Below are 24,368 nucleotides of genomic sequence, written 5' to 3' on the forward strand. Positions count from 1 at the left end.
GCCCAAATCGACCAAAGGTCTGTTTTGGATCCAGGCTCACCCTTGATCCACTTCGCTCCGTTGTGGGTGGGTGTGGGATGAGTCAAGGGGAGGGAGGATTGTGGTGCACTTAAAGGAGGAGAAGATATGAGAAACCCAGGTTCAGGCCATAGAACTTGGATTCCCAAAGTGAGGGTGGAAACTTGTCTTCCTGGCCATTCTCTCTCGAGATGTGGGTTAGGCTGAACTGAAGATTTGTGGCCTACCCTGGTGGTTCAATCACCTTCCTACAAGCAGCTCATGATTTCACTAGGACCTCTTCCAAGGTCTGCTTGTGCTAAGGACAGACAGCACGCTCTTGACCTGGTGGTTTCCAAGGTTATAAGAAGGGTTCAGGCACTAAAAAGAAGCGCCATCTGCACATTCTAACCACAGGATTCCTTGGACTTCCTTTACCACCGGAGGAAAGGAATCTGTCACCTGGGAGCCTTTATACCACAGGGGATATGCAAATTATCACTCCTACCCATTCCCCCCACACAAAGTTGGCCAACCCCATGGATACAGGAAGTTCCTTAGAATTCCCCGTATTTGCAGACTGGGGCTTCCAACAGCAGGAGACATGCTCTGACCACATGTATTAACTCCCACAGGAGCTTAAGGGCTAAAAAGAAAGAGACTCCAGAAGGTCACACTTCCTCCCTGACCCCAAATTCCTTCCTCCACAAGAACCTTTTACTCAATTAGCTGTTGGCCTTTTGAATGTTTATGATTAGCCATTTGATACTCAGAAATTATTATGCTTTTTTCTGGATTATAGTAAAATATAAAATTCATATACCCAAGATTTTCAGACACATGAAGGTTATGCATCAGGCAAATAAATGTGTTATAACTCTGCTCTCACAAATGTAATGCATTTTTCATATATTATTTTAATCATTAAGGGAGAACCTGTTGTGTGTTGATATTTTCTAACCTTTGAGAGTGAGCCAAAGTCTCATTCCCCTTATCCTGCCTTGAAGGTGGTGCTGCTCTGATCTAGGCTAAGAATAAAATGTGTTGGTGCGCATGGCTGGGTGGGAGGTGTGTGCATGTGCTCACTTTGCAGCAATGCCCAGGCCACCATTTAGTTGGGAAAAGTCAAAGGAGTATAAAGAGGAAGGAGTATGGAGCAGCCTCTTTGGGACATGCTCTCTGGACCAAGAACCTTGGATGTTCTTTGTGAAGGCTGATGGGAACCGAGTGCCCCCAGAGGAGGGAGCAGAGGCTGTGGTTTCCGCTGGAGAACCCCTTTCACTCTACCAGTCACTGGGTCTGTAATTAGGACCAAGCAATCTGCAGACCGAGGAAAAGGACTGCCAGTCGGGCTCCTGGGGACTGTCTCAGGTCAAGAACTTGGGCTGAAAGAGTTCCACTTTGACCTGGCTCAAGGCTGAGAGTAAAGCCTTCCGCCTCTCAGCTCCCACGGTCTAGCACTAAGCAGTGGGCGTGGCCGGGTGTGTCTTACTCTGGATCATGTCATCTTTAGGAGCCTCAGACATTGGTCCCAGAGAATGTATGGGTTTGAAGACTGGGGTGCCCTCCACCGTCTCCCTTCTTAGAGAAACGCCTAAACCCCTGGCAGATTTGATAACATATCTTGCCAAGATGAGCCAGATGGGGAAACTGAAGATCAGAAAAGGTAAAATAATTGTAACATATTTGAAGGGCACTATGGAAAGATCAGATCTGAGAGAGTCTGGTTTTGGTTCTGTCATTTAGTTGCACAATCAGCAGCTATGACTCAAACTCTTTCAACCTCAACTGTGAAATATAGCTAATATCCAGCTCATAGAGTTGTGACAAAGATTAGAAGAGATGATACATATTAAACAACTAGTATAGCACCTGGCATGATGGTCAACAAAAACGGGTTCCTTCTTCCCACCGTCCCTATAGAACATACCAGACAGTAAGTCATGTTAAGTGGTCCACCCGCTTGGTCAGCTCTCACGCCTGTGAATGTTTACTCCTGATGATAATCCACCGGATTCTTAGCCAGGACCAAACTCTTCTGCTAAGCCTGGACGCAAGAAAGTGATTATAGGCTCACCCTGCAAAGCTGACTTCCATCCTAGGCATTCAGTAATGCTTCCAGGAAAGTCTCCCAGATGGCCATACTCAGCCTGGTCATATTTCTTCTGTCATTTACTAAGTAGCTGAAATAAGCCATGTTGCGTACACAACTAGAGTTCGTTAGAACCAGCTCTTTTTGGAAGTTTGGAGAGAAAAGGCCAGAGGACTCCCGTCTTAAACACATCATCCAGGTTGGGTCCCTGCCTCAAGGAGCCAGAGGAAACAAGACAGACAGAGACAAATGGTGAAAGCAATCTCTCTCTAGATGCATGTGATACACTTCCATATGCAGTCGCATGTATGAGGTACCATACTCAAGGAAAGTTCCACCCCTTTGTCAGGGCACCCTCACTCTCCTTTACTGGATGGATCTCATATTCATTCTCCCCATCCCTTCCTCATACTTGCACTGAGGACATTTTTTAGGCCAGTTATTAGGATGAACGTTAATATAAATAAGAGGGTGGAGCTTTGTGGTGTCAGCTTTTGCCAAACTAGAACTACATTTCCCAGATTCACCCTTTCTGGTGCAATTCTAGGGTTGAGCTGGCCACAGAAGGAATGTGCATAATATTTGGAAGGTGGAAGTGAAAGCAAATGTTCCTCATGGCTGCCATGGTTCAGTGCAGTGAGAGGCCGACACAGAGGTACTGTAGAGTTCTAGCCTGTCCTTGCTCTGTGCTGCTCCAGGCCCAGTTCTTCTCTCCAGCTGACAGCCCTGATGACCAACAGTGACTTCAAGCCCCCCACCAGCCAGTGGAGTCATAGCTTTCCAGAGATTTCTTCACCAACTTCCCTGAGAGTCCTATTCCAGAACCTTCAGGAAACAAAGTTAGGGTCACCCAGTCAGGAATAAAGATTTGGGAACCATAAACAACTGAGGTGCTTGCTGAGGGCCCAGGGAACATGAAAGGAGTAGTAGAAAAAAGAAGTTATTAATACACATGCAGAAATGCTGATGGATTACAACTTGTTCTCAGCTGCCCGTGAGGTGAGAGAGAAATGCAGAAGGGCTGGTCGTTTCCAGCTTGTCCTGGCCACCTTGTATCTATCTCTTCCTCCCAACTGCCAGCCCTGCTAACAAGAAGGAATCTCACGCCCACCATCAGACCCTCCTTAAAAGAAGTGTGAAAATGGAACTAGTCACCCAGGCTTGAGACGGGGCTTGAAAGAGTCAGAACTTGAGTTATCGCGGTGGGAATCTAAAGAGGGCAGAAAAATGGACGCTGACTGCACGGACAGTGCTGAAGGGTTTGAGGACGCAGGCTGAGGATTAACAGGAACTGCAAGTTTAAGGCAAAGATGAGCAGGGACTTGGAGACACAGCCATGCTCATGGGACATGCTGGCACTGGTGTCCACGATGAGATGAAGTATGGTCCTGGAGCTCTGAGAGAGACTGGGGTGAAGGGTCCGCCTGGGGGGTCACAGACATAGAGGTGATGGGGGAAGCAGTGGGGGATGGACATGGAACCATTACTGCAAAATTGAAGACCTAACTATAGACAGACGTGTATTTTTTTTCCCAGCTATTTCACTCTGTATTTATCCTATTTCCGTATGATCAGAAGCTCCTGAAGAGAATGACTCTGGACTCTCCATAGAGTGTGAGATGCACACGTTGTGGACCCACCGCCTGGGAATCCAGCTTACCCAGACTCGGGTACCCCATGGTACTCCACTTGCCCTGGCCTAGCCAAGGCAGGAGACCGTCCTGCCACTTCTGGGCCTACAAAGATGTGGTCTGTGCCTGGTCCTGATTATGCTGGCTCTGTGAAGTGGAACTTGATCTCATCAACGCCAGCTGCGGGAGCATGCAGGCGGCCACTCCGCCCAGAACACAGCGTGGTTAGGGCACTGTGGCCCCGCTGTGGTAAAACAGCTGGTCACACATGGCCCTGACAAAGGCAGCTTTCTCCTCTGAGATGCAGAGGGGCTCTGTGGGCCCTCCTTGTGCAGATGGCCCGCTTTCTCCGCCCCCAGCCAGAGAGCCCCATTTAAAACCTTGCTCTGTGAACTTTTCATCACTCAGCACAAATTGCGGCCAAATCTGGGTAGTGGTAGTTACAGGTCTAGAGTGAAGAGTTTGTGTGTGTGTGTGGAGGGCGGGCAGCAAAGGAAACATTTTCTCCTCAGCAGAGAAATATCTGTTTTTAAAAACAAAATATCCAAAGCATATTTGAATTAATGAGAAATTAACCTCCTTAAACCAGCCTTAAACTTGCCTTGGGACAGTATGCAGTATATTTTCCTTCTCTTTTAAAAAGCTTCTGCTGTTCAAAGAGAACAGGACCCAGTGGAACTTTCCCAGGGTCCAAGATCACAGCTGTTCACTGGCAGCCTCACCATTCAAGGGGGCTGGAACCCCGTCCTGAAATCCCATCCCTAGGGACGGGACACGCAACAAGAGCTGTGTTTCACGCTGCCCGTTAGGGGAAGCTGGGTTTCTGGATACCCCGTGGCACACCTGCAATGATTCAAAGCAGCTCAGGTAAGCACAAGAGCCACGTGGGCTCTGTCTGAAACAGCCTTACCGAGGCCCGGGGGCTTGCTGCTCTGCTTGCTGCACTCTGTGCGGATTCTGACATCCAGAGGAGCTCCGATGTTTCCAAATGCGCTGGTAACAGATACGCTGCAAGGAAACACCTCAATGCCCAGAGCACACTATCCAAATGCTTTTGCAATGTATTTCAAAGACAGACTGTGGAACGCTGCCTTCTGTGTGAATCTGGGGCATGAAAATCAGCACAGCCCCTCATCCAACAAGATGAACGGATTATACAGCATCGTGTCCATCTTTTAAGAGGTCCGTGCCTGGTAGTTCTCACTCTTGACTGCTGTACATTAAGAGCTTTCTGAAAAGTACCAATGCCTAAGCCTCACCCCAGACCAACTGAGTCCCTATCTTTGGGTATTTTGTAGGCGTTCCCCAGGGGATTCTGAGATACAGTGAGGGTTGAGAAACACTGGTCTGGGCATTCATTCAAGGACCTTCGTGTTCTTGCTTATGCTTGTTTTAAGCAAGAGGATTACATGCAAGCCCAGAATTCATGGCATGAGAAGAGCTGAAATTCACTCTTCCCTTGGTCCCGAACAACTTACTTGGGCCCTTGATGGGGTTAACAGTGCTTACTCAGCTCTATTTCAGGAAGTTGTGAGAAATAGAACATTCTCTGACACATGTTTTTACAAAAGCAAGCATTTTCATTATTACTATTAAAAACAGTTGAGCATAATATAAACTCAAAACAGCCCATATTATATTAATTACTGAAATGACTATGATGGTCGGGGTGGGGCAGAGAAGGGATGGAAATAATATAAATTGGGTGTCCCTGGGGCAAGCATTAAAGCTGACATATTACACACATGTTATTTCACAGCATGGTCAGCAGTGCTTGGATCCTAGTTCTGGTTCTATTCCTTAACCCTGAATAAGTCCTTTCACATCTGTGGGCTTTACTTTCTTTATACATAAAATGAGGTTAGACTGGGAGATTATCCTGGGGTCCAAAGATAAATTTTAGATGATCCATGAACAGCATTAAACTGTGGGCAAATGTGATTCTCATTTTCTCTCTCTCTCTCTCTCTCTCTCCCCCATCCCTCCCCCTCCTTCCCTCCCTCTCTCTCTCTCTCTCACATACACACACACACATATACACACACAGTTTTTCTTGGGAAGAGGGTCCATAGCTCTCAAAGAGGGCTCATGACCCATAAATAATCTTAAGAACCAGCAGAATCTTTTCAGCTCTAAGTTTCTGATTATTGGTAGTGGAAATAACACTCCCATTGGTGTTAGAAAATCAACAGGCATTTCAATATGGGTGAATTTCAAACACATTTCATTTATAAATCTATCCAATGCCAAATCCTGAGTAAGGGTCAAGAACAAAACCTAGACAATGACCATTTAGCATCATCAATGGCTCCCTTCACCTCCCAGAAGTCAAACTAGTTTAAAAGTGATGTCATAGACTGGCAAGATCTACGCTGGCCCAAAGAGGTCCTTTGGGGATCAGAGCATCCTGGGTCCCTGCCAACCTGGAGGTCTTCTATAGATCCTGCCCTCTGGTTCTGTTGTAGCACTAGTAGACGAAATATGATTGTGCAGGGTGGCTGAAGATTAAATGGAGCAGAAAATGAAGTCTTAGGGCAAAGGGAGAAAAGTCTAAATATAGGACTCAGCCAGAATAAGAACTTGAACCAGTGTCAGACAAAAAACACAGAGTAAGGAAAAATCAGATACTAAAGCCCCAAGTGGAACAAGGTATCTGATGAGGCTCAGTACAGATGCTGCTTGAGGCTGTCTATAATCACATCATCAGGACCTACACTTGCTATCACGAGATGCTAGGGTTCATGCCTTCAGGCTTCTGACCAACAGAAAATATTCATGCACAAGCCCCGCTTAAATACCAAGTATCATATTACATCCTAAAAATGAACAGATCTCGGGTGCTCAAATCCTTGGGATACAGAAAAGCTCAGAGACAAGGACATTTCTTTCTAGTTTTCAAAGCACAATCATTTACTTTTAAGCATTTTATTAATTTGAATTTCTTAACTTGCAGGAATGCCACCTATAGGTGTCATGTTCTTGGAGGGCACAGATATACAACAAAAGCCAACGCCGAGCAGATCCAAACGCAATACTGTCCTTCTGTCTACAGGATCATCTAAACCTCTGTGATATATTAAGGGCATTTCTGGCTTGTATCTTCTCTTGATATAATCAGTCCCACACATATACAATAGTGGTTCGAAAGCACAGAATCTAGATCCAGGCATACCTGAATTCATATACAAATCTTAACTTTAGGCAAAGGTCTTAACCCCTCTGTAAAAATTAGGCAACAACTATGTCCCAGGATTGTCATCACCAGAGATAAAACACAGATAATGTCCCTAACATGTAATATCACTCACCAAATATTGCTTTAATTTATCTGAGAACTGTTTTCATGAATTCTCTACTAAATTTACTGAAAGGGTGGGATATATGTCCCAAAATGTTAAACAGAAAAACTACCTTTTTATACAAATATATTCAGTGCTACTTGCCTCTATATCTGAAATAATATATTGTCTGGACACCCATGGACACGATCAAATTCTTTTTAAGAAATAAAAATGGGTACCCACTTTGTAAGATGCTGGCAATGCTACTGATTTTCACAGGAATCATATGGCTGCTGCTGGTCTGCAGAACATTTTATGTTTGTCTGTCTTAGAATATGATGACAAGGCTTTGGGGATCAACTTCTAAGAATTTACTTAATATCTTAGACATAATAAGGCTTGAATAGATTCAATTAATAGAGTTTTTTTTTTAATTGTGAGCATTTATTAAGTGTCATGTGGTGTGGTAGGTGCTAGAATGAAATGCCACTGGCTGCCTGCTACTCTAACAAGCTTTTTTTACTCTAGTAAAGTAGAAATAATGTTTAGAGTCTCCACTGTCCCTACCCATGGAAGTTAATTGATTGACTCAACAATCTTTGAGCGTGGAGTGAAAAAACGTGGAGTGAAAAAAAAAAGGATTAGATACTATCTCTGCCCTCCTAGGACATGTCCTAGAGGGGGTCCCAGAAAATAAATACGTATCTGTGAAGAAAATAAACAGGGAGGAATGGAAGAGAGAAGTGAGGGGCTCCGGCAGAGGCTGTAGGTTTGATTCACCTTCCCTCATCCCATCTACTTTCTCTTGCCCTATGAAAGTTGGAAAATGAATAACTCAAATTCCCAGCCCCCTTTGACATTACCACATAACACAATTTGAGTCAATGAGATGTGGGCAGAAATGCTCTGAAGACTTCCCATCCTGACAAAATAGGAGGAGACGTAAGTAAGGTGAGGTGTGAAAGATAAGGAGCCCTGAGAAGCGACTTCTAGGAGGAAGAAACAGCAAGTGCAAAAGCACCATGGAGAGAAAGCCATCACTGGTTTGAGGGACTAAAAGGTAATAATGAAGTGAGCAAGGAGGAAGGAGGCAAGGAGAGGTTTGAAAGACAGGCAGAGGTCAGATGGTGCGGGACTGTGAGTCAAAGGCAAGGCTTTTAGATTTTATCCTAAATGTAGTATGAAACCAACAAAGGATCTCAAGCAGCAGAGTGGCAGAACCTGACCCCCTCTGGTTGCCAGGTGGGGAGCGGATTATAAGACTGCAAGAGTAGATGTAAGCAGACCAGTTAGAGCCACAGTAGTCCTGGTGAGAGATGACAGTGGTTTGGATTTGGGGAAATTAAAGGAAAACAGATGCATCTGAGATACATTTTGGAAGTATCTGGAATTGGAGGGAGAAGAAAAAAGCAAGCATGACTTCTAGGTTTCTGGCCCAAGCCACTGGGTGGATGGTAATGATATTTACTGAGATGGAAAAGACTGGAGGAGGAACAGGAATGTGCAAAACAAAGCATTCAATCAACTCAACATCCATCGTTCCTGTTCCAGGGCCCTGACCCTCTGCCAAACGAATGTTTTCTTTCCCATTTGCTCTCCATCATTTCACTGTCTCTCACAGGCTCTCCTCTGAGAATTGTTAGGTTGTACCTGTAATACCAACAATATTTTATTTTACCTGGCAGAAAAAAATAAATGATGAAATTAAGAGACTCTGAAATGCAAAACGGTAGGCTCAGCACATGACTGTAGTCTTCATCACGGAATTTTGAAAATGAATGAGATGTGCAAACTTACAAAACTCTGCATCTGAGACCCCGAGTCCTGCACCCAGGAGTGTTCCTGCTAAACATACATATCACAGTCTATAATCAAATATTTGTGCGAATAATTAAGATCTGCCTCCTCACTAGACCTGAAGCTCCATGAGGGTAGGGTCCTCTCTTGCTCTGCCCACCAGTGGATCCCACAGGGCACCATATGCAGGAGGCACTCAATAAATGCTAGTTGAAGGATGTTTGTACAGCTTTTTGTCAATGGCAGAAACTATTAGCTGTTTCCTCCACCCTCTTTGTTAATAAAATCTCCATTTTATTGTTTCTGGACATGGCCACTGTATTAATTTCCTAGGACTATCATAACAAACATCCAAAACTGGGTTGATTAAAACAACAGAAATTCACTGGCTCATAGTTCTGGAGGCTATAGTGTGAAATTAATGTATCAGCAGGGCCACGATCTTTCTGATGGCTCTAGGGGGGAATCTCTTCTTGCATCCTCCAGCGTCTGGTGTCTGGTGGCAATCCTTGGCATTCTTTGGCTTGTAAATGCATCACTCCAGTCACATGGCCATCTTCTCCATGCATGTCTTCCCATTATCTTTCTTCTGTGTGGATCTGTCCCTATGTCCAAATATCCTTTTTTTTTTTTCGTAAGGACACCAGCCATATTGGATTAAGGCCTGACCTAATGACTTCACCTTAACTTGATTATCTCTGTCAAGACTCTATTTCCAAATAAGGTCCCATTCTCAGGTATGGGGGATGAGGACTTCAGTATATCCTTTTGGGAGGACACAATTCAATCATAAGCGTCACCCAGAACAAACTCAACATTTCCCAGATTCCCTCGCATCTAAGTGTGGCCCTGTGTGGTTACGTTCTAGTCAATGGGTTATAAACAGAAGGAGTGTGTGCAACTTGCAAGAAGCATCTTTAAAGGAGAAACAGTGCCCTTCTGCTTCACTTCTGACTTTATGGGTGGCTGGAATGTAAACCTAATGGCTAGAGTTACAGCAGTCATCCTAGACCATGAAGAGGCCTTGGGAATGGAATGTGAGCGAGACGAAAACACAAAGTAGGACATCAGAGACCACAGAGACATATCTCAGCTTTGGACTGACTTCCTTCCAGCTTTTCCATGGCATAGATACATAAGTCTTAAACACTGTTTTAAAAGATTTTATCACACACAAAGGAAGCCAATTGTAACTGATACAGCCTCAAACTGCAGGATCTTCTGTAAATCATACACTTGTAGAGACAGTAAAGACACTACTATATTTACCTTTACTTCCCAAGACATTTGGATTGGCCATGGGTAAAGCCAGGAGTACAGCTTTGGAAAGAGATGTTCAGCCCTGACTGGGACAGCCTGAGAGTTTTCCGGGTACAGGTCCCTGACTGCACACCTGGAGGTTGTCTTAGGGTTACCTGGTTTTGAGGAGTCCTTCAGAGGGAGGACAGGATTTGGCCTCACACCAATTATTTAATTGTGACCCAGAAAAATAAGAGTTACCACCTAATCTACTGAAGCCTGAGGGGTCCATTTCTCAATACTTGCCTGTCTTCCTGTCTCCAGAGATCCAGCATAAAGAAAGCCAGTAGATCCCATAGCAGATCTACTTAGGGACAGCTCAGGATTAGACCAGGATATTTCTAAAACTTCCATGTCTTGGTTTTATTAGAGATGACTTTTTCTACAGTTGTGAATAAAAGTGCTTAGTTTCAACTTACTGTTAAACAAGCTTAGCAGTAAGCAGAAACAAACCCACCGACAGGAGTATGGCAGCAAGTGGGGCTGGAACCCAACGTGATGCCAGCAATTGCTCATCTTAAAATGCACCTTTTAATAACGCTGAAGTCGGTTTACATCTTACCCTCAACGCATCTTATATTTGATGAAATCTGTTAGGCAATGCTCACTGAATGGCTACCACGTGACAGGCAAGGGGCTGGATACCTCATACACATTTCCCTATTTATCCTCACAGTTACCTCATACACATATCCCTATTTATGCCATGAAGCAATTAACACTGCCATTTTAAGATGAGAAACGGAGATTTAGCATTTCTAAGAAAGTGACAGAATTGCACTAGCATGCTGCAATATGGCAGAAACATATGATTACATAGATTCTGCTTCCTGTGACATCCCACTTTAGCTGATGTTTTGTTACTTTGTGTTACATGTTTGTAAATACAAACTTATTTAAGCAAGAATCAGCCAGAAAGGGGGAGGGTATAGCTCAGTGGTAGAGTGCATGCTTAGCAAGCGTGAGGTCCTAGGTTCAATCCTCAGTATCTCCACTAAAAGTAAATAAATAAATAAACCAAACTAACTCCCACCCCCCCCCAAAAAAAAAGGAAAAAAAAAAAAAGAGAAAGAAAGAAAGAAAAAGAATCAGCCAGAAGACTCAGAATAACACAAAGGTTATAGCAAGCAATACATGATCCCTACAAACATTTATTGTTTATTATCAGTCAGCTACTGTCCTGGGACATATTTCATTTAACTGCACCTATTATAAGCGCCTTCTTAAAGGTGAAGAATTTAAGGGGGGAGGGCAAGATAGAAGTAGGGGATTAAGAGGCACAAACTACTGTGTATAAAGTAAATAGCTACAAGGATAGATTTTGCAACACAGAGAAGAGAGCTAATATTTTATACTAACTATAAATGGAATATAACCTTAAAAAATTGTTAAGCATTATGTTGTACACCTGAAACTTAAATAATATTGTACATCAAGTACAATAAACAAATAACAAAGGTGGAGACTTTGAGGCTTAGATTAGAGTTTAAGTAGTTATCCTGGGTCCTGTGGAAATGGGGAAGCTGGGATCCAAATATCTGGTACCTGACACCCACACCTGGGGTCTTCATCATAGGACTCAGTGCCAGGCACACCCTAGACACTGAGCCTCAGTGAACAATGGATGGGCCACAAGATGCAGAGAATGTGACGGGTCAGATGAAAGGAAGAGAAGGACTGGCCAGGAGAAGTCAGACATGACTTCTGGGAATTCTAGGAGATCTCTCAACGTGGGTGACAGGGAATGTTAGTAATAGGGCTGCTGGGTGACCTGAGCAAGAAGGGATTTCACGGCCTCACTATTCAGCCACATGTGGCTTTCTGGACGAGCTTGGGAGCAGACACATGGAGGAAATGGGAGGACCAGGCAGAATTCTCGAGTCCCAAGGTAAATGGCAACTTTGACTGGAAAGGTTGGAGTGCAGGGAACTCGAGGATTTCCAGGACTGAAGAAACCATCAGACTTATCCTCTAGGCTGGATGCTGACCACCTATTAGAGCTGTGCCCCGCGTAGCCATACTGCAGGGAAGGCAGGGCAACATGCTCCCCTCACCGACCCTATGAGGGCGACTCCACATACATCCTCATTGACCAGAGAAGAAAAGGCCCAGAAAAACAAAATAATTTGCCAAACATCACAGAGCCATGAGGAGTGGAGCCAGGGTTCTGTCTGACTTTAAAAACCTAAACTAATTTCTGGTGACAGAAATCGTACCAGTGGTTGCCTGTGGTGGGAGGGGACTGACGGGAAAAAGGCAGGGAGGGAAATTTCTGGAGTGTTGGAACGTGCTATGTTCTAACTGGCAATTACACAGGTGTATACATTTGGCAAAACCTATCAAATTGTATTCTTAAAAGCTGTGTGTTTTGTCATTGGAAAATTATGACTCAATTTAAAACAAAATTTTATAAATCTCTTAAGCTTTCCTCCCTGAATTCATGCATTGTCACTGGGAGTGACCTAGTCACCAAAGGGGAAAAAACTGCCTCTTGGAGTGTAAAAAAAAATCTTCCTCCTTTAATATATAAAACATGTAATTACATATATGCACACACATACGGTCCATAAACACATGATTTATGGATGATTATCTGTGGTATCCATATCTCATGGTGAGGGATAATCAGGGAAAAAATGTTTTAAACAGGCTCTTCAAGGGGAAAATAAAAAATCGGTTGAGAAACACTGCTCTAACTCATTGCTACCCTTCCTTCCAAAATTCTCTTCATACTTGAGTCCAGTCTTAGCTTTCATTCTCTTCTTCCAAGGAACAGTGTTTCCCTTCAGGTTTCTTCTTTATGGAATCAACCCTCCGTGTGTGCACGTATACACATCTGCACACATGAACACACGACAACCATGCGCATTATGTGGACACACATGCACACAACACACACACGTACACCCATACACGAAGCACACAGATACACGTAGGTCTACATGATTTCCATTCATTCTTTAGGTCCCAGCTCAAGCAGGCCTCCCTCAGAGGAAGTGTTGCCTGTCACCCCTCCCACTGTCCCACAAAAATTAGAAGCACTAGTCCTTTTCTTCACAGCTCTCATGTCTGTTTATAATTATATACTTCAGAGCGGAATTATTTGATGAATGTCTCTCTCCCTCTTGACTGTAAATCCCATGAAAGCCTAACAGGATGTCTGGCTCATGGTAGGTGGTCAATAAATACTAACTGAACAAAGAACTGGGCGAAGTTGCCTTGTCTTGTCCGGGGCTGTCAGAGCCTGACATGAAGGATGGCTCCCGGCCAAGGAAGGGCACAGAGCAGAGAGGGGGTCTGAGCTGAGGCCCCGAGAAACGGCCTCTGGTGCTGGCAGGGCCCCCTGAGCGGTCACTCTTCCCTCCGACCACGCCCAGCAGCAGGCAAAGGCACACCGGCCCCTCCCCGTCCTGTTGCTGAGAAACGACGACTCCGCTAGACAAAGCAGCACAGCACGTCAGACAACCCCTTTCGTCGTCCCCATACCTGACTTCCCCGAACTCAGCGGGAAAGGAACTACTTTCAAAACATCATAGGATGCAACTTTTTTCACCTGTGTTGATCATCATCCTACCGTTTGCTGCTTCAGTGCCCAAACTGTCTTGGCTAAATTAAGTAGGAACTATGGATGGTTTGCCCAACCTGGTCTCTCTTGGTTCGGAAGGAAAATTCCATGAAATTTACAGGTTTGTTGCTATGGGACAGAGAGACCAAAAAGCTGGATTTTGACGTTTTTCCTCTATATGAGACATAGAAATTTTTGAAAGGGGTTAAAAAAGAACACAATGACCGCTAATTCCTTACTCTGACTCAGACAGACTTGTCTCTATACACGCATACAAAGAAACAAACAAACAGTGCAAAGAGGCCCCATCCACAGCCACATCCATCAATTCATCACAGCAGGAAACCAGAAAAGAAGCCAGGAGTCTTGAAATCCCTCTGAGAGTTGGCACGGGGTTGAGTGAAAACTTGAATACTGCTGCTCACAGGATTTAATTATTCCCACTAGAAAAAAATAAACTTTCCAGAAAAGAGTAAGGATATCTTTTGTTTCTTATTTGTAAATATGGCTCAAATTCCTTCGCAGTCTGAAGGCTGAATGGTTTGCCCTGATAAGTGTTTGATTAAACTAACAAAAGTGAGTTTTTTACGTCTTTCGCTTGGATGACCCTGCAAGATCTAGTCCTGACCTAGGTGAGGGGCTGGTGCCAAGAATAAAAATTGTTTATTTGATCTTGTTCAAGCCAAGGCAGGTGAACACGTGACCACCCCAACAATTCATTTTGAACTGAATACAAATTCTCCACGCAAGAGACATGAAAGGTCTTGCATCCATGAGTAGTTCACAAGGTGTTCAAGGTTTTATTGGACTATATCCTCTATCGGGTTCTGCCTCATGGGTTTGTCTTTTTTGAAATAACGCAATAGGAAGAATTATTAGGACTTTGGGGCAGAGAGACCAGGTTGGAATCTAGCTCTGACATTTACAAGCTGGGTGACCTTGGGAAAGGGAGTAACTAGGTCTCAGTTTCCTCATTTTCAAGGTAGGGGGAACACTACCCACCCACCTTCAAGAGTTGTCAGACAATATATGAAATGATGTGTGTGAAACGTGTGGGAACACTATGCAGGTATTTCAATGAGTAAATTCCTCAGCCTTTCTAGAGAAGCACCAACTCATTGGATCATTCGACAGATTCACTTCCAGCACTTACTAAATGCCAGGAGTTGTGCTAAGTGCTGGGAACACAGTAGTTAAGACAGACGAGGTCTGTACATTTACAGAGCTACAGGAGACAGATTATAAACGTTAAGTACTATTATCAGATGCTGATAAATGTTATGTCTTAAAAAAATAAGGCAGGGTAATGTGATAAAAAAAAGTAAGTGGAGGAAGAGAGGGTATTTAAAGGCTTCTCTGAAAAATTAACATTTAATTTCAGATTTAGACGACAACAGCGGAACCGTCATTCAGTCTTAGGTCAACGGAGCTACAGCAAAACAGGTTTGGAGCTCCTGTTATGATCTACAAAGGACCCAGAACATGGATTCTGTAGGCCATAGCCGGTGTCTGGAATTTATGCTCATTGTAATGGGAAGCCATTAAAGTATTTAAGAGCCAGAGTCACGTAATTAGATTTACTTGAGGGGCAGACAGAGAAACAATCATATATTTGGCGGGGGGAGGGTGGTAATTAGGGTGATTTGTTTGTTTATTTATTTACTTTTAGAAGAGGTACTGGGGATTGAACCCAGGACCCTGGGCATGCTAAGTATGTGCTCCACCATTTGAGTTATACCCTCCCTGCCATGATGTACTTACTTGTGAGATGTAAAATTCTGCCCTGACCAGAGTGGAAGGAAGCCACTAAAGGATCATGCAAAGTGAAGTTATGATTAGATAATGTCATCCAGAAAAGAGTTTACACTTGATGTGATTAAAAAAAAAAAGAGGATGTCATTAAAGGTTGTGACAAGAAGCCAAGTTTAAGTGATAGTCATCAGACTGTAGCCTGTAGAATGTCTTGGAGGAGGAACTTTATCCCTTTTCAAAGTAGCAGAGAAGAGGTAAGAAACACAATGATTCCTCCTGGAACCATTTCTTCCTCCAGGATTTTAGTATTTAGATGCTGATACTAAGTGGACTCATGCACAGAAAGAGCCTAGAATGGTGCAGGGTCAGGCATACAGAAGACACTCAATAACGGGTAGCTCCTTCTCTTCTTTCCTCCTTTCCCCACTGTGTTGAAAAGGACCAGAAGCTACTGGTAAGCAATCCCTAAAGGATGAGTGAAGAGTTGCCAAGGGGAAATGTAGTGAACAGCCTCTTTTAGGTGAAAATGCATTACATGGGTTGACTCGACTTTTGATGGTTGCCATATTTCATGCTCCATTCTAGAGTTACAATGCCAAAGAAAGGTCCTCCTAGCCAGAGGTTCACAGATTTCATTTTTTAAATAAAAGAACCTTCAAAATAGGAATAACTCCAAATTCAGAGATGCTGGATCAAGGGAGAATTCTAAAGGGACTCTGGTCATTGTTCTGTCGGCCGGAAGCGGGAGGAGAGGAGTACGAAATAACAACTTATAATTCATTGTTCTCTTTTTAATGTGGGTCTTGATTCAGACAAAACTAAAAATAAGGTTATAGTTTGGGGCCTCCTGTAACATCTGTTCCCTTTTTGGTCTCTGGGAACAAATACACTACTACTGTAGGAAGAGGAGAAGGTAACTGGAAGGGAAGAAGAGAGATGGACCAGAGGAGAAATAAAATTTTCGTACAAGCTAGAGATGGTGTAAAAGTCTTTTGACTGAAGCACTTAAAACTCAGTTCCATTTACAACTGAAGTCAGGATGGAACCTTCCCTGGCCTGCATCTCAGCAATGCCATCCTGAGCTAAGTTGCCTGACCCAGCCCCTACCAGCCTAGGTCAGCTGTGAGGAGACTGTGGGCACAGACTGCTCTGGGCATTGGGGCTGGGTCACAGAGCTCTCTCTCCAATCCAGAGAAGTCAGGCGGGTCTTACCACTCTCCTTAAGGACACATTTTCTCTGGAGCTCTTCCAGAATTTCTAGAGAAGTAATTTTGTGTGTGTGTGCGCATTCTTTTTCATAGAGTCAGTTTACAATGCTGTTTCAACTTCTGGTGTACAGCATAATGTCTCAGTCATACATGTACACACACATATCCCTTTTCACATTCTTTTTAAGTTAAGTAAATTTTAATACAGACAAGAAAGTCTCCCCTCATCATGGATTAAAGGTTCCATTTAAACCAGGCAAAGAGCCCTTCTTTGGGCCTGGGAAGGTCGAGAAGTGTTAGGTGAATATAGCACTCAGTCTCTTCAGTCTGGGGCCTGTCCTGTCCACATCCTCGTGGCCCATCTCTTAAAATTTTCCAAGCCCCATAAAAAGGTAAAATAAAAGAGAGAAATGGTAAACACACACACACAACTTAGTTACAAAATGCTTTCTGTTTTGGCAAGTAAAGCAGTGAAATGAAGCAGCAACAGTAAAAGCATAAAATGTTCCATAGATGGAAAGGCCACAAAGGCCCAGATACAAAGCTCTGTCTACACTGGAGAAGAGAAGGGCTGGGGCCTGAGGGCTGAGCCTGGTCTTCTGTGGAGACAGTGACACTGAAAGTAAAGTGGGACACTCTACACTGTCCTGGGCCGGTCCTTGCTAGTCGGAGATGCCAAGAGGAGGCTTCTGGCCAGAGTTTTGGGCAATTTCTACCACCCGGACCACACAGGTCAATGATGGCCCAGGTCAGCAGATCCTTCCCCAGGGACACACTCCTGCAGGGTCACCTCCGCTCCCCCTCAACAGAGCACCGCACAACCAGACATGCTGCCCTGCCGTCTGAGAGCAGGAGTGATGGCCCGGGTCACTGCAAACAAGCCTCTAGGACTGGATCACACAAATGGCTTTTTATATAAGTAAAGTTATTTTATAACAAATATATATGGTAAAAATAGGAAATAATTTATTCAGCATTTTCTATAACAAAATAGCAGACTAAGTAATTTAAAGGAATATGCCCAAGTAAATTATGTGGAAGAGCATGCTATTTCCTGTCATTTTCATGTAACCAACAGTACAATTCAAAAATATATCTGATATATTCATTCCAGTACAGTTTGACCAAAGGCAGCTTCTTAGAACAGGGCTATATCTTAATCTTAATAGAAATGTTGTGTTAGATAGTTTAAACAGATTTTTTTTCCCCTACTGGATTCACCTGCATTTTTAGTATGCTAATATGCTTTTTGTAAACTCCAACAGGGGAATAAAGTGTGCAGCAGTTTAAAACTGTTTTGATCACAGAACCTCAAGATAGTATATTTTGCTGGACCAGAGTGCTGTATAATACAATTTTGGAAATGCTGTTCTACTGAATTCTGTCCTGTCCTACAACACATGAAAACCATCGTACACTCCCCTCTGAGAAACAAAGACTACAAACCATCTGGAGTATTAGCTTCTGAAGTTGGAAAAAAAAAATACCAGGTTGCCCTATCAGGGTATATACATTAAGGAGTTAATTAATTAATCAGTTGACAATGCCTAGAACAGTTATGCGTGTTAATCAAGATGAACTGAAATCAATTAAACACACTTGGCTAAGCAAAAGCCAGGTCTCTAGCTGCAATGTCAATCCACTGCCTTCCTCAAAGGAGATGTGCTTTTAAGTTAAAGCCCCATGCGAGTGAGTACACGCTCAGAACCGAAGCGCTCTGCCAAAAATAATTTATACTTAGGTACTTTACTGTGGAAATAAAATATAAAACCCTCCCCACAGCCAAGAGTTCCATTAGAAAATGAAAAATTCAGCCTCGGCACAGATACAAATGCTTTTGGCAAACTTTCCTGCTCTGGGCTTGTTTGGTGTTCTGCCCACTGCAGCGCTCATGAGGAGGACGGGCCTCTAACACAGACAGACCGAGCCAACAAGGCTTCTGTTAACTTGCCCACAGCACAGGACCGGGTGAGACTCTGCCTCCCTGGATGAAGGAGGCGTTCAAATCAGGGGGCAGAGTCGACCCCGAATCCTACCAGCACCGATTACTCAGACTGGCCGTAATCTCTGCTCGGGACTCCCTTGAGCTGGTCTCAGCCGCTCACCTCTCTTTTCTAGTACATTAAACCATTGCCAGAGGGTAAGTGCTAGAAATCAGAGCTGTGGAGATCTAAACTGTGCCTACTGCTTTACTGGTTTACTGCTCTAGGAGAAGGACTGATGCAGGAGGATCAAAGTAGTGAGGAAATGAAGAGGGAAATAATCCGTTGCTTTCAAGTTCTTTGCATCCCCCCACGGCCCCAGATAATCAAGAGATAAATGTCCTCTGTGAAAAGTTTTACAGATGACAGAACAAAACTGTGCTAGATAAATGTGTTTTGAAGCAGAAACTAGTGTTCTCAACATCCTCTTACACCGTATTTCTTTACAAAAAAAAAATGAGTGTATATATATATATATGTATTTGCATGTACGTGTGTATGTATATATGTATATACATGTACAAGAAGTCTGGAAGAATATAAATCAAAATATTAACAACGTATTTATTAACACAATAAATTAAGTTTATTGTATCTCAATCAGACTTCAATAGAGGCGCTTGAAAATGTTAACAGTGGTTATCTCTGAGTTAGGCAAGATTATTGGCAATTATAATTTTTCATTCCTGCTTGTCTGTATTTTCCAGATTTTCCTGACTTTAGAGTCATTCCTTTAATACTTAAAATATGTAAAAATTATTTTCAAAAACCTCAGCTAATTCGTTCAGTTTTTTGATATGTGTGTAGTTCTTTGTACTTTATCAAGTGTTTCCGCATATTTAATCCATCAAACAGCAGAACGAAATATGATTCCGTTCTCAGAGGAGACAGCCTCTGGGACGTCACAGAACTTGTTCAAAGTCAGAGCTGGTGAGTAGAAACATCAAAATATGAATCCAGCTCTCCTCTTCCAAATTCCATGACTTTTGTTCTCTTTCTCTCACTAGTCCCTGTTTCTTACGGCCCTGCGTGCTCTACTGGATACATAAACGCCACAAGCATACGCTTTGTGTGGAACAGAAGCAGTAGAGTTATTACATAAGATTTAAGCAAAAAGGAAAAATTCTTTTTCAAACTCAGTATTGGTTAAGGAGAGAGACAGGGAAAAACCAAGGGAGGTCTGGGGACCAAGGAGGCGCAGCCAGAGTGAGAGGAAAACTTACCCTCCCACTTGCTACATCGTATGCTTTTGGCTTCATTTCAACCTCATTCAGAAAGGGAAAAGGAAATGACAAAAACGGAACCAAACACATAGGGAAAGAGGTACACATGGCAGCAAACAATGAAGCAGAGCTGAGGTACTTAGACGCGGCTCGACTAGCGGTACCTTCATCCCCGCAGCAGCCGCGGGGCCGCTGGGGTCCACGGCCTGGATGTGGCAGGGCTTGCTTCCTCGCACCACAAAGCCCCAGCCAACGGCGTCACCGACAATCTAGAGAGGAAAACCACAATTAGCAATCAGCAGACGGTCCCTGGCAACTTGCCCGGACTTCCAAGAGAGAGAAAGTGCACGCCGTGAGGTACCCCGTCTCCATTTCATCTCTCCCCTGTCAGGGGAACGGAACGCTTTCCTTCTATCGCAAATACAGGCTTATATATCTAAGTGGAAAATGTGGTCAAGAAGCACTTGTTTGGCAGAAAGAAGCTTCTTCTGTGAGGTTACGACTCAAATAACTGGCAGAATGCCTCTTTCTTAGGCTACTATGCAGTTTAATATCAGACTCGAATGGAAAGTTTAGAAGATCTTAAAAACGTGGTTGAAATTTCTCTCCAGACCCCATCTCTCTTCCAAGTTTGTCCGCTTCCCCTGCATCCAAATGATACTTTCTTGATGATCTTGCTACCTCACTGAACTCTAAAGTGTAACAATTTAAATTACTAAGGGTAGGACGCATGAAGAATCTTGGCTTTCTTGAAACACAATTTTCTCCACCAAGGAAAGACAGTGAAAAAGTGCATAAAGTTCACAATTTACAAGTCAACTCTGGTCCAAAAGTTGTTTGAAACTGGAGGGTGCCCCTTCCTACAGAGTCATAATTAAAATTGGCAGTTTCATTCCCAAGCAGCTCCCAGCCATGTCTCTAAGACATAACCCAACTGAAATACAGATGAAAGCCATTCAGTCAATTACTAGCAACGCTGGCACTGATATTTAAAACCAAAAAGACATACACTTTAAAAATGTAATTCACTGTCTCTCGAATGCTGGAGATGGAGGAAAAACAGGGAAGCAGATGAAATGTTTTGTGAATACTCTCAAAAAGGCTTTTAGGGCAGGTTTAATATCAATGAACTCTTAGTTTCTGCTTGTCTGAGAAGTTCTTTTTGGGCACTTTGCTGGCTTTTGGGTTTGCTGCTATTGTTCATGATACCTAATTCCACTTCCAGATGCACAGTGTACCTGTTCCCCGATACAGACACATCACCAGTGTTTCTTTCCCATGACCTGTACAACTGAGTCCCCCAAGTTTAACTCCTGAGTGCTCAGAACGTGGAGCGGTCCTTGACAAAAGTTTGCAGCATGAATGAGTGTGGAAAGATGTTTTTCCTCCCTGAGGTAAATAAAACAAAAGTTAGAAAAGTGACGCAAAGAGAAGTGTTTTAAAGAGGACGTCGCTGAAGATGTGAGGAGACAAAGAAAGAGGCCAGGGGATGGAAAGTGGGTGACACGATACCAAGCAGAGCACTTGGAGTCTGTTTGAAGGAACCAGTGAGACCCCAGAAGAAGAGGGAAGCCTGAAGGACCTCCGAGAAAGGGCAGGTGGTCCGGAGGTGCTCCCAGGTACACAGTGCACCCAAATCAGGTGCTCATATAGCTCAAGGCATGATAACGTTGTCAAAAGCATCATTCCTTATGTAGAGCAATCAATCTATCCCATAGTTTTCTTTCTCTACCTTAAGACTTTCCTAATGTCTTAAATAATTTTTAGAGTTAACTGTAACGCAGAAGGAATTATTGGCATTTTTTGTTCTAGCATTTGCCTTTTAATCTGTAATTATATTAGAATATATTAGAATGAGTGCCTGATAGAAATCTTTTTTTAAGGATACATCAAAAGTAATTTTAAATGCTGTATTAATAATAAATTGTGTCAAGTCCTAATGCATCTTTGTGCCTAGGGGTCAATAAAGCTTACTATTATAATGAAGCTAAAACAAAAGGGAAGTTGGGAGAAGCTTTTTTTCAATTTCGTTCCTAAGTTACAAATTGACACGGTGACATGTTGACATGGCTGAGATCGATGAGCAGCAAGGGAGAAAAACGGAACAGTGCACCTACCGTGAACGTCTTCCTCGCATATGGAGCCCCGGGAGTCAGGAGTTCCTCAGAAGTGACCGGTCTTTTTAACACTGTAAGACAGATGCAGTGTCAAGGTACAAACCCTTCTGAACCCTCTGTTCATTTATTCAGGAGATATTTACTGAATGCCTCAAATGTGACATCAGGGAACAAAAGTGGCAAAGATCCCTGTCTCCCAGTTTCTAGTGTAGCCAACTAGAGACAGAATATATTAGCAAACATAAATAACCCTAAACCTAACTTACAGAGCTATGGCAAGAAGAAACAGAGCACGGTGAGAGTGCAGGGGTTGGGTAAGGAGTGGCTTGAAATTTTTCTGTAAAGGAAAAAACACTTTATACTTCTCCAATTTCTTTCTTTTAAATCTAGACATGCCTTCGACATGTCAAAGTTAAGAGAAATCCCAACTCTGGCAGTATGATAGCCATGTGTCCAGAACTAGCCCTGCACAACCCCCTCCCCCAACATACTGCACACATCCCATACAAAGGGGAAAAGTCTCACTATTTCCCTATTAATATCCCAGATTTCACGTCCACGTTGCCTTTTGCCCTGAATCGTAATACTGGTGAACTTTTCTGCATGCTTACCACGTTCTGGGCGCTATGCTAGGTGCTATAAATATATCCTCCTATTTAATCATCACAAGAATGAATGGGTTCGTTTCATCATTATCCCTATTCTATTAGGGAGAAAAGAGAAGCTGAGAAAAGTTAAATAGCTTGTGTGCAAGGTCTCAGACACAGCGGGTCAATGCTACAAGGCTCCTCTCATGTAGTGCTGTCTCCACAGTAAGCAGAAGAAAGGGCTCAGAAGCTCCAAAAGGTAGCTGTGTGCTGCCCTCCTGAGACATCCGTTCTCATCAGGTCATGCTGGTGGTCCACCAAGATGGTGAGGACCACAGTCAACTCCTGACTCGCGGGCTGCCTAAAAACCCAGCAAAAGTGAACTTCCGCATCCATCCTGTGCTCACTAAGAACTGGAGAATGGACTGCCACAACTGTCCAGAGCAGCCAGTGGGTTAGGGGGCAAGGACCACCCTATCCTAGTTATAGAGACATCATGAACTTGGGTCCACAAAGACACTGGAAAGGCCAGGGACGGAAGCCTAACCTGGCAAGAAGTGCCAGCCTCCAATTCCCTCTGCTGGTGGCCTTCAGAGGTCAGATGCCAGTCTCGGAACAGAAAGTGAAAGGCAGCGTGGGGAGAGGCCTGGACGCTCCACCAGCAGCTGTGCCCTGATAAGCACCTTCTCAGTTAGAGGCAACGAAGTGCTCCTTGTTGAGGTGACAGGTGGCTGGTGTTATTCCTTTTGCTTTCAGAAAGCTCATAAAAGAGAATGTAAGTTTATGTTGTCCCCAAAGAGGGAGAAGGCTGAATATCAAGAGCAAAGGTCTCAGCAGATGGTTGGGAGGCAAGAAAAGGGGTCTGTGGTTGAGAACTGTGACCTTTTTATTCCCTGCCAGAAAACTCTCTCCCCACCTCACCCCCTGCAATCCCTTCTGGGGTTTAAGAGTTTGGATGTAGGAATCGCAGTGTACTTGTGATATTTCCAACAATAGCGACCATTTATTTTACTACACTTTCTCTCTTTTTTTATTGAGATATAATTGACATATAACATTATATTAGTTTCAGTTTACAACATAATGATGTGTATGTTATGAAATGATCACCTAATCTAGTTAACATCCATCACCTCACAGGGCTACAGGTTTTTTTTGTGATGAGAACTTTTAAGATATACTCTTAGCAACTTTCAAATATACAGCGCAGTATTATTAACCACAGTCACCACACTGTACATCACATCTCCAAGACTTCACTTATTTTATAACTAGAAATGTGCACCTTTCGACCCCCTTCACTCATTTTACCCACCCTCCCACCCGCCTCATCCCATCCCCTCCTCTGGCAACCACCGATTTGAGTTGGCGGCTTTTTTGTTTGTTAAAGTCCATATACAAGTGAGATCATATGGTATTTGTCCTCTCATCTGACTTATTTCACTTAGCATAATGCCTTCAAGGTTCATCCATGTTGACGCAAATGGCAGAATTTCCTTCATTTTCATGGCTGAATAATATTCCATTATTAATTTTCCTTATCCATTCATCCACTGATGGACACTTAGGTTGTTTCCATGTCTTGGCTATTGTAAACAATGCTGCAGTAAACATGGGGGTGCAGATAACTTTCCACATTAGAATTAGATAAATACCCAGAAGTGAAATTCCTGGACCACAAGGTAGTTCTATTTGTAATATTTTTAGGAACCTCCATACCATTTTCCATAGTGGTCGCATCAATTTACACTCCCACCAACAGTGCACGAAGGTTCCCTTTCTCCACATCCTCACCAATATTTGTTGTTACTTATCTTTTTGATAACAGTCATTCTGA

The 24,368-nt window shown here is 43.4% G+C and overlaps 1 protein-coding gene across 3 annotated transcripts in view; it reads right to left on the minus strand.

Annotated features, from left to right (window-relative positions):
* The window catches only part of DEPTOR (DEP domain containing MTOR interacting protein), a 130,447-nt gene that overhangs the window by 17,997 nt on the left and 88,082 nt on the right, over positions 1–24,368 (minus strand). For all 3 annotated transcript variants that reach the window (XM_032468117.1, XM_014560710.2, XM_032468116.1), the window contains 2 exons: positions 21,945–22,015; positions 19,992–20,096 (listed from right to left, as the gene is read on the minus strand). In XM_032468117.1, coding sequence (XP_032324008.1) covers positions 19,992–20,096; positions 21,945–22,015 — 176 coding nt within the window. The remainder of the gene's footprint in view (positions 1–19,991; positions 20,097–21,944; positions 22,016–24,368) is intronic.

This window comes from Camelus ferus, chromosome 25, assembly GCF_009834535.1.
Source record: "Camelus ferus isolate YT-003-E chromosome 25, BCGSAC_Cfer_1.0, whole genome shotgun sequence".
NCBI lineage: Eukaryota > Metazoa > Chordata > Mammalia > Artiodactyla > Camelidae > Camelus > Camelus ferus.